At 43.9% G+C, this 17,636-nt stretch overlaps 1 protein-coding gene across 2 annotated transcripts in view; it reads right to left on the bottom strand.

Moving 5' to 3' along the window:
- CXCL12 (C-X-C motif chemokine ligand 12) overlaps positions 1-17,636 on the bottom strand; it is a 178,484-nt gene that overhangs the window by 154,092 nt on the left and 6,756 nt on the right. For both annotated transcript variants that reach the window (XM_029609615.1, XM_029609616.1), the window contains exon 2: positions 4,577-4,694. In XM_029609615.1, coding sequence (XP_029465475.1) covers positions 4,577-4,694 — 118 coding nt within the window. The remainder of the gene's footprint in view (positions 1-4,576; positions 4,695-17,636) is intronic.

Raw genomic sequence — 17,636 nt, 5'->3', positions numbered from 1 at the left:
TTATTACTTAACATAAAGGACTCTTATAAATGCATTCAGTTTCAAATTACTATATCATACTATGCCAAATCCAATGCTTTTAAACATTTTTGACCTACCACAGACTCCAGACTCTAAAAAGCAGTTTCATATTTCTATTTAATTTGATGATAAATGTAAAGACTTAATGATCTTGTTGTATGCTCATTCCTAAATGTCACATTCATATATGTCTGAGTTCTAAGTAGCTTTCTAGAAACAAGATGTTCAGCTTACAAAGCGGGCTTTTCTAAGCATAAATCAATAGATTCTGGAAAATGTATAAATAAGGAAAATATAATGGTGCATATATGATTACTGGGAATTGAACAAAGAAGACAGTAATCTACAGGCATAAATTAAGTATCCCAATACATTAATAATACAAATTTTATAATTCATAGATAATTATTTATTTTACAAATTGATATCATTCAAATTCCAACTTATCATCTAGAACAGTGACTCTCAACCTAACCCTTGGAGATCACCTAGACCCAGATTTAAGTATATTCACGATGAATAAGCCTGAGATACAGTCAGGGCCCCTGTCTCCCATGATTCCAGACAGCAAGAAGGGCTGCAAATTCCAGGCCTACCAATTCCCCAATCCCCATGGAATTGCAGTGGGAAGACCAGGACCATGTAGCACATCACATCAGTCCTCCTGCTCTTCCTCCCTTTAGCTTCCCCATCCCACCTTAATTTTGGTTCATTAGATGAGGCACACAGCAGCCACATTCTCTTCTGGGCTCCCAGTGTTGGACTTTGAGCCATGCAGCGCTATGGTACCCTGTAGGGATGTGAATCGTTTTTGAACGATTAAAATTATCGTCAGATAATTTTAAAATCGTCCTAAATCGTCAGAGTGCACGATACAATACAAATGCCCCCGATTTATCGTCATAAATCATCCTAAATCGTTAAATAGGGCACGGGAATTATTTGGGGGAGGGCGGGAAAAACGGCACACCAAAACAACCCCTAAACCCACTCCGACCCTTTAAAACCAATTCCTTACCCTCCCCCACCCTCCCGAACCCCCCCAAATGTTAAATTACCTGGTGGTCCAGTGGGGGTGGGGGGGTCCCGGTGCGATCTCCCGCTCTCGGGCCATCGGCGCCATTTTGGCTGCCACTAATTAAAATGGCGCCGATGGCCCGATAAAAAAAAAACCCCACCCGACCCTTTAAATCGACCCCCCTTAGCCTCTCCCACCCTCCCGACCCCCCCCCCCCAAAACCTTTTAAAATTACCTGGTAGTCCAGGGGGGCCTCGGGGAGCGATTTCCCATTCCCAGGCATCAGCTGCGCTAAAAAAAAAATGGCGCCGATGCCCCTTTGCCCTTACCATGTGACAGGGTATCCGTGCCATTGGCCGGCCCCTGTCACATGGTAGGAGCACTGAATGGCCGGCGCCATCTTTAAAGATGGCGCCGGCCATCTTTATTCATCAGCCCTTATTATAGTAATAGCCCCTATTATAGTTATAGGGGCTGATGATTAAAGATGGCCGGCGCCACTTTAAAGATGGCGCCGGCCATTCAGTGCTCCTACCATGTGACAGGGGCCGGCCAATGGCACGGATACCCTGTCACATGGTAAGGGCAAAGGGGCACGGCGCCATTTTTTTTTAGCGCAGCTGATGCCTGGGAACGGGAAATCGCTCCCCGAGGCCCCCCTGGACCACCAGGTAATTGTAAAAGGTTTTGGGTGGGGGGGGTCGGCTAAGGGGGGGGGGGTCAATTTAAAGGGTCGGGTGGGGTTTTTTTTTAGCGGCGCGGGCCTCCCTAAAAAAAAAAATTAGCGATGTGAATTGGAATCGGAATCTATTCCAATTCACATATCTTATCGATCAGATTTCCCCCCCACCCCCCCCAGCCGAACCTGATCGTTAAGATGATCTGGCACACGATTCACATCTCTAGTACCCTGTATGGCTCAAAGCACTGCACTGGAGGCCTGGTAGCAGAGAAGGAGAGTACAGACTGATGCAATGCATTGCTGCTGTGCTCCTCTTCCTTCTTTTAGCCAGCCCAGATCAAGGAAGGGTGGGGGAGGAATAGCATGCTACCGCTACACAACCCCCATCAGAAAAGGAGACACTGGCCTGGGCAGGTGAAAAGAAAGTTACGTGTTACGCTGCCATTCTGTAAGATAGAGGGAATGGGGGGGGGGGGGGCAAGAATGAGTGAGGAGTCAGGGAGACAAAAGTGAGTGAGGGGATCTCAGGAGTTGCAAGGAAGTGATCAGAGAAGAAACAGGAGAATGACTGAATGAAGGGATCGGAGGAAGAGCAGGGGAGTTGCTAAAGGGATTAGAAGGAATGCAGAGGAGGTTAGTTAATGGTGGGATCACAGGTACTGTGGGGTGTGGGAGGTAGGAGGTGAGATGAATGGTTGTGCTGTAAGGAGGGGGTGTGGAGTGTGAATAAGGGGATTGAAGGGAATGTGGCGTGAGAATGAGCGTGAGAGAAAGGACTGATGTCGGGGACACTAGTATGAGTGGATCATTGCTTCCTCTTCTGATCCTAGATCCCCCTTCCCTGATGCCTCTTGCCTCCCCTTCTCTCATTCCCTTTCCCTCTCCTCCCTGATTCTCCCATTACCTCCTCCTTCACTGTTACCCCTGCCTGAGATCCCCTTTTCATTTCCTTTTTATGAGATCCCTTTTCTCGGTCTCCAGATCCCATTCCCTTCTTCTCCAGCACCAACCACTAAGATTCCTTTTCCTCCCATAAAGAACAAAGGGCCTAATTTTCAAAAGCACATACAGGCTTAAAAATGAGTTTCACACATGTAAATGCACTTTACTCGTGTAAGTGGGCTTTTGAAAATTACTACAATATATGCCATTGAATTGTCCATAGGATTTTACATGGGTAAATGGCTTTTGAAAATTGTTACAATAGCAGTTGCATTTACACATGTATATCTTTTGGAAAATTACCCCCAGAGAGGTAAATTTTAAGACGTGTGGGCGCATGTGTGCACGCGTTTGCCGGCTTGCGCTGCGTTTTAAAATTGGTTATTTGCACGTACATGTGCACACAATTTCATATTGACACATGCATGTGCGTGAAAATGCTGCTTCACTCGCGTAAATGGGGGCAATTTAAACATGCACACGGATGCAGTTACCTCTTTTCCCAGTAAAGGAGAGAACTTTCTAACCCCCCCTAGCTATCACGCCTCCCTTTTACCCTATTAGCCCAACCCTTAAAACCCTGCTGACTACCCTATTTTTTTTTGTATTTCACAACTTACATGGTGTCCATAGCAGAATAAAATTTATGTGGTAGGGAACCCCAGCGAGCTTGTGCGTGTAAATATTTATGCGCCAAATTCATGCTTCAGATCCAACCTGCCTATGTCCCACCTAAGCCCCGTCCAGACCATGCCCCGCCACACCCCTTTTGCAGAAAAAAATAGTTTTATACGCATAATAGAAGATACGTGCGTTGTTGCAGGCCTTTAAAAATCTGCACGGCACGCGCGGGTAGACACACACACGTATCTTCCAGTTTTGGCTGGGATAAGGCTTTTAAAATTAACCAGATAATGTATTAACTGGACACGGCAATGTCAGAAAATGAATATTTGAATAAAGTTTTAAAGATTACACTACTGAATACTTAAACATATGCAAAAGTATGCAAATTTGCAGAGAATTTTGAAAAATCTGCCACAGAATTTGGTAGCACTTGCTGCAGAATCTTGAGAAATGTACTGCTGGAAACCAGTAACTCTGGATATAGTTCCATACAATGGGAGCAGTGCATGCAAATATATCTCATATATATTCATTGGGTCTGATATTCCAGTGGACTTATTCGGCTATCTAGTGGCCACTGAATATCCTCTCATGATCAGTGGCCGCTAGATAGCCAGATAAGTGAGTTATCTGTCTATCTATTAAGCGGCAGTGCTCAATAGCAGGTCTAAACTTAGATGGATAACACTTATCTGGGACTTTTATGGTCTGGGAAACAGATAAACATGGGGTAACCTACACAGCACAGCAGATACTACAATAAGCTTACTGGGCAGACTGGATGGTCCTTTCCTGCTGTCATTTCTATGTTTTTATGTTTCCCTGGAAATTTCAATGTTATAAAAAAAAAATCAGTAGAAAATAACAGGAGAAAAATCAGTGTAAAAGTCATTTTTCAACTAATATTTTTGTTCTAGCATTGCTATGAAAAATAAAATAAAAGCTCAAAACAAAGGTCCCTAAGTATATCTAGTGTGCCTGGTTACCAAATATACCAGAGAAGTGCTACCCTTACTAAATACAGGGGTCATCCTGGTGAATAGAAGCCATTAACTAATATTCAATATGTAGAACAGTGGCTATTCATTCTGTAACCAGCTCTGTAGTTACTGTAATGCACACAGCTGGGTAAACGAGATGTATGAAGAGGTTGCCCAGCAGTGTTTATACTTATAAAACGCACAGACGTGGCCTCGTGAAGCATTTAACTCCCACATTCAGTCCCCAATCTGTCCTGTGACAATCCATTCAAAAAGGTTTAATTTATTTGGTCTTCCCATACTTACACAATCTGAAGGGAGCAGTTGGCAGTGGTCATGATTTTCAGGTGTTTAATGTTGTTTTTCGACACATTGCTCTCGAAGAATCTGCAGGGGCATCGGTAACTCAAACTGACAGGTTTCTCTGGAGATAAAACAAAAACCAAACATGACTAAGTGACCCTGAAGAAATGGGACATTGTTTTCAGGCTGGTCAGGTTAAAAAAAAAATAACCAAAGATGGTTTAAAAAGAGCTAAAAATCAATCCTGTGAAATGCAGATGACAAAACCCACAACATATTATTTGTCAGTTCCATCTCTTTTGTCTGCGGGAGACACAAGAATTGGACAGACATTTAATTCCAAGAAATTTTAGGCCGATTAGAATAAGGAGCCAGTCAATTGTTATGAAGAGCTGTGAGTAATTGTAAGATAAAGGTTGAGACAGTGAGGCCACTTAATGGCAATGTTATTCCAGCCAAATATTTTTGACCCCAGGCAAAATGAAAACTACAGGTATTCCAAGGATAAGAAAGACCTACTTTACTGAAGGTCTGCACTAACGACCTTGTTTTCCAAATACTATCACTTGATCTGGGCATATGGAATAAAAGTTTAGAAAATGAGTTTTAATGGTTATCTGTGGAAAGTTTATAAAGCTTATTTGTGAGGAACTACTAGTTGATAAATAAGAAAAGAAAAATATATTGGGAGAAAATGAAAAAATAAATAATTATCCAACTAACTAATCTAGGACCTGATTCATTAAAGCTTTGTTTCTATGGGAAAATTGGTTAATAAAATCAGACTCTTAGGGTTATACATACAGAGAATAATTTTATGTAGCCTGTGAATATTAAAGTCTGTGGGTACTTCAACCTAAATTTTCAAAGCACACTTAGGCACATGTTTGTTTTGAAAATTCCAGGTTTGTGTTCCCTGTGTCCATCCACTGCCTGACACCCGCCCATCAACACCAGCAACGTCCACAATAAAGCGGCTGCAACGCCGCAGCACAGGAAAGGAGAGCGGCCTACCAGACCACAGCCACTGGCACCGGCACATAGCAATGGTGGAGAGAGCATGCTGAGGATGCTCCACCCTCCCATAGAAAGAGAAGGGACCTCAGGTAGGCGCCAGTGCCAAAAGGGTGGTCCCTCCCTCTGCCCATCAGTATTACTGGCATCCACAATAGAGCGACTGCAATGCTGCAATACAGGAAAGGAGAGAGGCCTACCAGGCCGCAGCCACAGGCACCAGCACACAGGAGTGGCATGGAGAGACTGTGAGGTTGCTCCCCCCCCCCCATGGAACGAGGAGAGATCTCAGGTAGGCGCTGGTGCCAGAAGGACAGTCCCTCCATCTGCCTGGCCACCACCTGACGCACGTCCATTGCACCACCAGCTTCCACAATAGAGCGGCGGCAATGTCACAGCCACCGGCACCAGCACACAGGAGTGGCGCAGAAAGCCTGCTGAGGGTGCTCCACCATCCCATGGAAAGAGGAGGGAGCTCAGGTAGGAGCCAGTGCAAGAAGGGCGGTCCCTCCCTCTGCCCACCCACTGCCTGCCTATCTGCACCACCAGTGTCCATAATAGAGTGGCTGCAATGTTGCAGGCACTTGTGCCGCCAGGCATGCGCCCTTGACGCACATACAAAGGAGAGCGACAAAGGAGCCTGCCCCTTTCTGTGCACCTGAAGTACAATTTTAATTGCAGCCCTAAACATACATAATCATAAAATGGAGCCAATCCACTTCATTGAAATCATCACAGGATGTGGAAAACATGGAAAATGCCAGAGAACTTCAAAATACTCCAAGCTGAGAATATTACACAAGCTGAAACCTCTACTAACAATACGGGATTTCCGCACTGTCTTACAAACAGTAATATTTTCAAACTTAGTCTACTGCAACTCCCTATTACTCAGCCTATCTTCAAGCCTACTAAAACCACTACGGTTACTCCAAAATGCCTCTGCTAGACTATTACTAGGGACAAGGAAATTTGACCTCATCACCCCCTCGCTGATGGCACTGCACTGGCTTCCTGTACAGTCCAGAATTCATTATAAAGTATTAACTCTAATTTTCAATATTATGAACAATACTAACACATGTTTATTAGGAGTGACACTTCAACATTACTCACCACAGAGGACCCTAACATCACAAAACAAAGGACTTCCAACGGTGCCTAACACACACACCTAACGCAAATAAGAGACCGAATGTCTTCCATAGCAGGCCCCAAGTTGTGGACCTCCCTTCCAGAGACATTACGCCAGATAACAGAAAGAAAGAATTTCAAACATGAACTGAAAACATGGCTCTTTAGAAAAGCTTACAATTTAACATAAAATACCAATATACTGAAAACTTCAACGTCAAGACCAGAGATCAATAAATAATGAACGATGTAAAGTGCATAGGTAGTAGAACTAGAATCTGCATTTACTGTTATGTTGACTTAGAAAACGTATGAATATGAAGTAGACTATATATCTGCTGTCGTGCTGACCAAGAATATGTACGAATATGAACTAGAACATATATCTGCTGTGGTGTTGACCTAGATTATGAATGCTGGCACAGAATGTGATTGTTGACCAAGAATATGAATGCTGGTTTTGTAAACCGATTTGATCTTATTTTGGAACGACTGTATATAAAAACACTGAAAATAAATAAATAAAATATATGAGTAGATTTATGCACAGGAGCAGGTGTACCTTTTTTGCATGTGAATTTACATGCATACTTTTGAAATATGGAAAAATAAAGATCAGCATACAAGATTTAGGTGACATCTTTTTAATGGACCAATATGAAACATTCATGACTAGCTTTAGAGAACTATACTCCCTTTGTCAGGCCGGTGCAAAAAACTAGTTTTAAATTGACTTGCATAGCAACAATACTACTTTATTTTCTAATCATTCATGTGTCTGTGCATTCCCATTTAGTTTGGTTTACTGGGTCCTTGTGGAGTTCTTCTAAACATGCCCAACAGTAAAAGTGTTTAAAGTGTAGGCTATTGAATGAAGTCTTCTCTTCAGGGACATTGATCTTCTTTTAAGCACATGTGTTACAGAGACTGCAACACTCTGCTAAGAGTCTCTAAGTGATGGATTTATTGTGGCTCTTGGTGCTAAGCTCAAATCAATGAAGAGGACAGAGGCGAGGAGGCGATGGGGCACAAAAGCCCAGCCACAGACTCCTCAGGGACAGAGCTCCAGTTACTCTTCAGCCTCTCCCCTCAGTAGCTGGCACAGCCCATCAAACATCCTGCCTCTCAATGCAATAAGGGCTTCTATTGTTGGAGACAAGGATACACAGTCATTCCTTTCAAAATGGTAAAAAGAATCATGGATGATATTTATTAAAGCGCTCCACAAAATAGATGCTATCCTTCTGTTAAACATACTGAACCTCATAAAGTGAAGATCTGAAACCAAGACCACATAGAACAAATAATAGATCTGATTTAACATAATACTGTCTGCTGAAGTATTTCATATAAAATATTCTTATTACACAACACAGCTGCTTTTACATTTAACACAGCTCCCTTACTAAGAATAACTTTTCTCTCACTTCCTTTGCTTCTGCACTCAAAAATCAGGTTCATTTTTTTTTCCTTTCTGAAATCAGAAACATCTCCAGAGAATGTTATTTTGCACAGAGTATCTTTCCAACATGGAAGGCTTATTTTAATTTATTTCAATTAAAAGTAATCAGTGTTAATGCAAAACATAAAAGTGACAAATCTTGCAGTTGTTTGTGAGATTTTTTTCTCTTGGCCTGAATTTTGAAGGCAAATTCTTATTATTTAAACCTTATAAGTAAAGAGAAGCTCTGTGCTGTTTGAAAGGGAAGAGACCTTTCATAGCAGAGAATATTTTTACAGGTCAGGGATTAGGTTCTTTAGGAAATGTGCTACCTGTTTACAAATTATAGAAGGCAGGAGAGGAAACAGGAGAAGAGCAAAAGAGAGAGAAAGAATTTAGCTCAGGGAGGATCCCTAGGACCTTAGTACTACCTCTTTCCTTACACAGGGAAACATTAATGTCCAGAAAAAGAAACATGGTTAGCATGATCTCCTCAATCTTCAGACACAGAGAAGCTCAAGTCAAAAACGCTTGCAGCTGCTCTACAGAAATTTAAAACCCACATCCCACTCACTACACACCCATGTTCCTGCTTCCCCAAAATCCAGATGCAGTATCAACATGACCAAAATAAGGTGCAACATACAATATTGTCCTTTAAATTTGAAAAGCAAATCAATCACCAGGGCTCTATTTTCCAAAAACACTGTACTAAGATTATGAGAGAAAACTGGAATAGGGATCTCATTGGCTCATTTAATATTTTTTTATACTAATCCTTTTCCCATTGAAAATAGTGGGAATATACTTTTTTTTATAAATCTGATGCAAATATTTTATAAATGAGTTCATAGTCTTAAATCCTGTAATACTGCATTAAGTATATATTGCTGTTATTATTTCTTTACCCCCACAATTACTTTGCAAGGCATTTTGCAGTCCAGAGAGAGTGCTAAAGGCAGAACCTTCATCTGCTGGTAGAAAGTTGGACTTGTTGGGAAAGAACACTTAACATCTTTAAAAAAAACAAATCTTAAAGGGTTAAACTATTACTGTCTGTGTTCATTGTGTGTTAATTTTTAAGGCTAGTATTTGTTTGCCAGTGTAAAGAATTGTGAGAGTTTACAGATAATAGATGTTAGGTTTATTTGATGAGCTTGTATATGCCAATATTTCTAAGTATGAGAATTGTGAGTTTGCAAAAGGTCACTTAATTTGATCTGAAAAGTTGTGAGTAATGGTTTCTCAGCAACTAGCAATATTTTGTTTCCCATCCCCTTTCTGTTGCAATGCGATGGGAGGGAGTGCTAGGGGGCACTCTCCATTGCGGAACGAGTGGTGTGTGCCCTTGCAGTGAGACAGAGCCTCATCTGGGAGTAGAGTGAAGACCAGACCTCTGCTGACCTGCACAACCTCGGTGAGGCCAACCATGCAAGGTTGGCCTCTGAGTAGTCCTCCGACCACTCCAAGCCCTTTCGGACCTGCTGCTCGGTAACAGCAGAGGTGGCAGGCCGGACATGAGGCAAGGGTGGACGAAGACACTGGAGCAGAAGATGAAGACTCTGATGAAATTGCAGACAAAGATGAGGACTCTGGATCAGATGAAGACAAGGCCTCTGGCAAGGCAAGGCAAGGCATGGCAAGCTAAAATCATCAATAAAACTCAGGATGGAGTGGAATCCAGCTAGCACGCTAACTCACTCAGCCAGAAAAGAGGCCCCAGTGGCCAGGAAAGCCCTCGGGCTATCCACTGAGCACAATCCGCCGGAAGCTAGGCAAAGCCAGAGTCCAAGACATCGGAGGAATGTTTAAAAGTCAGGTTCTCCAAGGTGAAAATCCAGGACATCCAGAACAGGCTCCCAGGACTCCCAACGAAGGGCATCCGGGGCGAGCGAAGCAGGACATCACAAAGACTCCAGATCCTAGAGATGGCAGGAAGGAACATGGAGATCCTCGGCCCCGATGGATGGAGAAGACCCACCAGTGCCCTACACACCCTAGTGGGGGTGGTCGCGGACCACTGGGCTGCAGCGTTCCCTACTCAATCCAGCCAGGCTGGTCGCAGACCACGCTGGGGTGGATCATAGTGGAGCTTGAAGATGCTGGACAAGACGGACATCAAGACATCAGACTGGACCATGGAACTACAGGATGAATCACGAAACATCAGGACTGGAACAGGGAACATCAGGAGAGACCAGGGTCACAAACGATGAGGGATCCCACGAATAACAAAGGAATGCCAAGCAGGAGCAAAGGCAGAGAAGTCCTCAGGAGGACTTCACCCTTGCGAAGGCGAAGTTGGAATGGCAACTGAGCCCTTTTGTAGGGCTAAACAGGAATCACCCACCTGATGTTACCAGGTGGAACCAGAGGGACCACTCCCTTGCTAGCCCTTTAAAACAAGGAGAGAGGCATGGCCCCGCACCTAAGGAAGGAAGCTGGAAGTGCAGGACCACGGACAGTGGCCCTGCTGCAGATACTGAAGCACAGCAGCAGGAGAAGGGCCACAGGCAGACCCTGACGTGGGAGGCGGCATTCGAGCCGTGAAGAGAAGCTTGGAGTGGCACCTGCCATGGAGGGTGGAGCTACTGAGCGGCCTCCAGGCCATGACCAGGCCCAGGGACTTTGGCAACTCCATGCCGCCAGCAAGGCTGTGGATGAGAGCCCCTCCCCCAGAGGGGACAAGGTATGTCTGCGGCTCACCAGCTGCATGGTAAGACTCGGGCAGCTCCTGCCGCCGAGAACCACGATGGTGGCCTCCAGGCCGCAAGGTCGAATGATGGTGGCTCCTGCCACAGGACGTCATCGGTAGCAATGGCGGCGGCCTCCGGGCCGAAGGAAGAACTCAAGCAGCCCTCTGCTGCGGCGCGGCCTCCGAGCCACATGGGAAAGTCCAGGGGTGGCACCAGCCGCATGGCGGGGCGTTGGCAGCCTCCTACCGCAAAGGTAAGCGCCTGCTTGTGGCTAGGCCCGCAAGCAGGAGCGTAACACTTTCCCCATTTCCCACCAACCGCAGTCTCATTCTCTGTTAACTAGATAAGCACTCCCCCTCACAGTTAGGAGGAAAAGCTACAAAATAGGAGTCAGCAATATTGAACAACATGCAATTAATCCTGTTTTTAGTGATTGACTAATTTTAGTCTTGTTAGTAATCATTCACAAACTAATATGTGACCTAGTTATCAATTTAAAAACCTTACAGGGTCATTCATCAAAATGCATTAAGGCATTACTGCGGGTGTTAGGGGCCTAACTCCTGCGATAACACCATAACACATGCATTATTTTTCGCATCCCACAATTAGTATGGATATTTTGAAAATTTAGTCAAAGGGGTGGAATTTGGGTGGGCTTTATGAAAATAAGGAATATTTAACATTGCGTGTGCTAGCATAACACATGTTATCGTTTTAATGCTGGAAATAACTACACCTTTTTTCCTGGCATTAAGCTGTGCGATATGCCCAAATCGGGATTTGTGATATTTATTGCAAATCTCTCTCTCAGGGTAATTTTTATACGTGTAAATGTAATTACTATTATGACAATTGTCACAAGTCATTTACTCAAGAAAAGTGCACCTACGCAGTTAAATCCTATGGACAATTCAATAGCATATATTTACAAATTTTCAAAAACACACTTACACAGGTAAAGTGTATTTTCACATGTAAAATCCATTTTTACGCATGTAAATGCTTTTGGAAATCAGGACCTAATATTTTAAAAGACAACAAATAATTTATAAACCCTTAAATTGAGAGACACACCTATTCCATAATCAGCTATTAAAACTTTTGCAACTTAATAAAATTAAGATGCAGACAGAAGTCCAGCAGTGAGTTGAGGATTATCCAGCCTTTTTCACCGACTGTTCACATATGATGATCTACCTGTTGGTGAGGTGTTGTATATGTGCACCCAGTGCAAAGAGCTCTTGGTTCTCAGAGAATGAGTCTGATCTCTGGAGACCAGAGTGGCAGACCTGGAGGAGCTGAGACAGAGAAATATATAGAGAAGTCCATCAAGTTGAGAATCCCAACTCCAATCAAGCAGCCCTGGTGCCGCCTTGTAGGAGCAAGGTCACCTGGTAGAAGACCAGCATTTTGTTGTGGCAGAAAGTGATATTGTAGCTAGAAATTGCCTTCCAGGTGATGCTTTATCCTCTCACACTGAGGATGAATCTCTAGGGAAGTGTGCTCAGGAAATAAAGGTTAGGACAGCCGTTATAGTGGGTGATTAGATTACTAGATGATGGTGAAGAAAAGAGGATTTTAGATTTGTTAAGAACTGGGGAATATTCTGGGGAAGGGGATGCCTATTCCAATGGGATGGTCTCAACTTTAACCAGAATGGAACCAGGCTGCTGATGCTAACATTTAAAAAGGAGATAGAGCATCTTTTAACTAGACCATAGGGGAAAGCCGACAGTCACTCAGAAGCTCATGGTTCAGAAGGATATATCTCCCAAAGATACTTGCAAAATGGGGACATTAGAATATCCCAGTAGAGAGGTTGTGTTTAAGCCTGAAGTATCCCAGATAGATGCAGAGAAAGAGCATCCAGAAATGAATGACTTTAACCTGTCCTTATTGTTTGCTAACAAGCAGCTTGTGAATACAAAGAGAAATGAAAGCACAAATAAAAATATGCTTTAAAAATGTCTGTATGTGAATGCCGGAAGCTTGAACAGTAAGACTGGCAAGTTAGAATGCATGGCATTATACAGATGTGGTGGAAGAAGGATAATAAAAATAAATGGGAACTATGATACCAGAGTATTAATTATATTGACATGCTAGGGCAGATCAAATAGGTGAAGAGGTGGCACTATATGTACAAGATGGCATAGAGTCAAGCATGATGAAAATCATGCAGGAAACAAAATGCAGTGTGCAATCCTTATGGATAGAAATTCTATGTGTGATGGGTAAGAGTCTAGCAGTGATTATATACTACCAGCCACCTGGCCAGAATGAAGAAATAGATTGTGAAATGATTGCTGAAATTCAAAAGGCAAATAAATTTAGCAACACAATAATAATGGGAGATTTTAATAATTTTCCTCAATATGGATTGGGTCAATGTCTCAACAGGACATACTAGACAGGTTGAGGTTTATAGTCAGACACAGTGTAGATAGGAAAGATAGCTAGATAAACTTATCTGGCTAACTTTGGAGGCCAGCTAACTTTAGGAAACCTGTTTGAATCAACCAGAGTTAGCCAGCTAAATCATCTGGCTAACTTTGAATATAGGAGTTAGCTGATTAACTTAGCCAACTAACCCAACTCTCAGTTAAGCCTCTGGACCACCCCTAACATATCTGGCTAAATTCTAGCTGCCAAACTTATTAGCTGGCTAGAATTTAGCTGGATAAAGGCTGAATGTTACGCCCGGTCGCAGACAGCTGTGACCACTGTTGCCCACCTCTTGCCTCACTGCGCTGACTCCACTGAGTAGACTTGCTGTCTCCAACTATCGCCAGCCTGCCTGCCTGCCCCTGTTCTTGGGCCTTTCTGGATGGCGTGGACGCTGCCGACCTCCATATTGCCCTTGGAGTCCCTTAGGTGCGTGCGCTCTCAGGCCAGTCTTATGCACGTCATGGTGGGAACCTTGGGGGCGTCCCCCCCCCCCGATGACATCATTCTTCATGGACTCTTAAGCCAGCTGGCCCTGTCTGCCTACGACTTGGCAATGAGTTCCCTCATTGCTGAATCTGCTTCGCTCTCTACAGACTTCCCGTTCCAGCTCCTGCTTCCTCGGTGTGAGACGTCCCAGGTACCCGTTCCTCGGGGCCCTTTCCTCATCTCTGGCTATCTGCTCCTCAGAGGGCCTTGCGCCTAGGACTGCTGCCTGCCCCGTTCCCCGGGGCCTCCTTTGGAACCATCGCCACATCTTCGGTGAATACTCCGCTTGCGGACCATTACCATAGCATCTCTACTGAGGAACCCTCATTGGTGTACCCTGCTCTGCGGACCATTGTCATATCATCTCTACTGAGGAACCCTCTTCGGTATACCCCACTCTGCGGACCACTGCCGTATCATCTCTACTGAGGCACCCTTCCCGGTGTACCCCGCTCTGCGGACCATTGCTGTATCATCTCTACTGAGGAACTCTCACCAATGTACCCCGCTCTGTGGCCCATTGCCGTATACTGAGGAATCCTCTTTGGGTATACCCCACTTCACAGACCACCTCTGTGCCTGTGTGAATTTCCTTATACAGTCCCCGCTCCGCGGGCAGTGTCCCTCTACTTCTCTCTTCTCTCTCTCCAGTACCTGCTGTTCTATGCACCCAGCAGCTGAGACCTCGCCTCCCGACAGTTAGGCTCACGGGGCTCCTCCCCATGGGTGGTACAATCTCTCATCTCGGCCCAGGGCCCACATACCCACAAACCCTAACACTGAATATAGCCAGGTAAGCCATTTAGATGTTATGGCTTTTGAATATGGACCTCATTAAGTTTCTAGATGCCATAAATGACTGCTTCATGGAGTAGCTGGTCCAAGAACTGATGAGAGGGGCAGCTACTTTAGATCTAGTCCTCAATGGAATGTACAGCTTGATACAAAGGGTTACTGTGGTGGGGATGCTAAGAAATAGTGATCATAATGTAATCATATTTGACATAATCATTAGAGGGCGGATATTAACTAACATTACTATAGTAGCATATACAATTTAAAAAGGAGATTATGATAGACTGAGGAAATTAGAATAAAAAATAAAAAGGAGCAGTTGCAAAGGTTAAAAGTTTATATGAAGCATATAAATTGTTTAAAAACACCATTTTAGTCCAGATAAATTATATTAAAAGAGGTCAAAGGAAGACCAAATGACTGCTAATGTGGTGTAATGGTGATAAAAGTAGGTAGTTAAAGCTAACAATTATTCTTCAAAAAATGGAAAGCAGATCCAAATGATGAAAATAGGCAAAAGCATAAACAGTGGTACATTAAATGTGAAACAGTAGTTACATAGGCCAAGATATACTTGGAGAAAAATCTCGCCAGTGAGGCACAAACTAATTAAACTTTTTTCAATTACATTCAAAGCAATAGGCCTGTGAGGAAGTCAGTTATGCTGCTAGATGATTGAGGGTTGAAAGAAGTATTCTGGGAGGACAAGGAAATAGTAGAAAAAGTGAATGAATTCTTTGTCTTGGTCTTTATGTAGGAGGATGTTGGAAAAATACCCAAACCCGAAACATTCTCTAATGGTTTAGATTCTGAGCATCTAAAATCAAAGACCTGTGACAATGGGGGATATAATAGATCAGACTGTGAAACTAAAGAATAACAAATCACCAGGACGGATAGAGCACCCCCCCCCCCCCCCCGGAACTAAAACTTGAAATTGTTAACCTGTTTGTAGTATTTGGGCTACAATTCCTGACAACCAATGTGATGTCAATTTTTTAAATAAACTCCAGGAGTAATCCAGAAAACTATAGACTGGTGATCTAACATCGGTGCTCAGTAAAATGGCAGAAGATGTTCTTAGAAACAAAATCATCGCCATATACAGAGACATGGCTTAATGGAGAAGAGTCAACATGGTTTTAGCAAGGGGAAGTCTTATTTCACCAATCATTTACAATATCTTGAAAGTGTAAACATGTAGATAAAGATGAGCTGGTTGATACAATGTATTTGGATTCTCAGAACGCATTTGACAACATTTCTCTCCCATGAGAAACTCATCAGGAAATTTCTATTGTGGATTGGTAACTTGATAAAAGGCTGGAAACAGGAGTAGGATTAAATGATCCCAATATCAATCCCTGAGTACCACAGGGTCCCAGTGTCAATCCCTGAGTACCACAGGGTCCCAGTGTCAATCTCTGAGTACCACAGGGTCCCAGTGTCAATCTCTGAGTACCACAGGGATTGATACTGGGACCCATGCTGTTTAAACATTCACAAATGATCTGGAAAAGGGATTGACGTGCGAGGTGATCAAGTTTGCAGATGAGAAAAGTTTTCAAAATTGTTAAAATGGTAGCGGATTATGAGGAACTTTAGAAGGATTTTATAAGGTTTGGAAACTGGGCAACTGAATGGCAGATGAAATGTAATGTGCAAAAATGCAGAGTGATGCACATAGGGAAAAATAATCCCAACTACAGATATACAATGCTGGGCTCCATATTAGGAGTTACTACCCAGGAAAAGGACCTGGGAGTCCTTGTGGACAAATACATTGAAATCCTCTGCTCAGAGCATGGTGAATGGATAATAAAACAGAAAATATCATGTTGCCTCTGTTTCAAGCCATGATGTGACTTCACCTTTTGTGTTGTGTGCAGTTCTGATTGCCCCATCTCAAAGAAGTCATAGGAGAACTAGAAAAGGTACAGAGGAGGGCAACAAAAATGATAAAGAAGATGGAAGATCTCTCCTGTGATGAGAGGCTAGGCAGGCTAGGGCTCTTCAGTGTGCAAAAGATACAGCTGAGATGGGACATGATAGAAGCTTATAAAACCATGAGTGAGGTGGAATAGATAAATACAAGATGGCTATTCACCCTTTCAAATAATACTAGAACCAAAGGGGGCACTCAATGACACTAACAGATTCAAATCAGATCATAGAAAGTATTTTTTAACTAAGCACATTGTCAAGCTGTGGAATCTATCCCCAGAGGACCTGATAAAGGTGACTGGGTATAGCGGGGTTTAAAATGAGTTTGGACAAGTTCCTGGAGGAAAACTTCATAACATATTATTTGCCAGGTAGACTAAAGATAGCTATTAGGGATGTGCAGAGCAAAATTTTATGTTCATATTTTTTATGTCCGAAAGGGGGTCCCACTTGCGGCCAATATGGACATAAAAAAAATCCAATGAGTTGGGTATATGTACATATGTGCAAAAAAAAAAATTAAACCCCCTCACCCTCCTTAATCCCCCCCCCCCAGACTTACCACAACTCCCTGGTGATCGAGCGAGGAGTGAGGACGTCATTTCTGCAATCCTTGGCGAGAAGCATGTGACGTCGGTGGCACGTCGAGTGACGCGGCGTCACGTGATTCCCGGCTCGTTCGCGCCGGACGGCTCGTTCGGCCCAAAAAGAACTTTTGGCCAGCTTGGGGGGGCCTCCTGACCCCCTCAAGCTGGCCAAAAGTTCTTTTTGGGCCGAACGAGCCGTCCGGCGCGAACTTGCCGGGAATCACGTGACGTCGGCGTCACGTGATTCCCGGCTTGTTCGCGCCGAACGAGCCGTCCGGCGCGAACTTGCCGGGAATCACGTGACGTCGCGTCTGAGTGACGCGGCGCCACGTGATTCCCGGCTCGTTCGCGCCGGACGGCTCGTTCGGCCCAAAAAGAACTTTTGGCCAGCTTGGGGGGGTCAGGAGGCCCCCCCAAGCTGGCCAAAAGTTCTTTTTGGGCCGAACGAGCCGTCCGGCGCGAACGAGCCGGGAATCACGTGACGCCGGTGTCACTCGACGTGCCGCCGACGTCAC

The sequence above is a fragment of the Rhinatrema bivittatum genome, chromosome 7 (genome assembly GCF_901001135.1).
Source record: "Rhinatrema bivittatum chromosome 7, aRhiBiv1.1, whole genome shotgun sequence".
Taxonomy (NCBI): Eukaryota; Metazoa; Chordata; class Amphibia; order Gymnophiona; family Rhinatrematidae; genus Rhinatrema; species Rhinatrema bivittatum.
The sequence above is the reverse complement of the archived record's forward strand: the minus strand, read 5'-3'. Positions and strand labels throughout refer to the sequence as shown.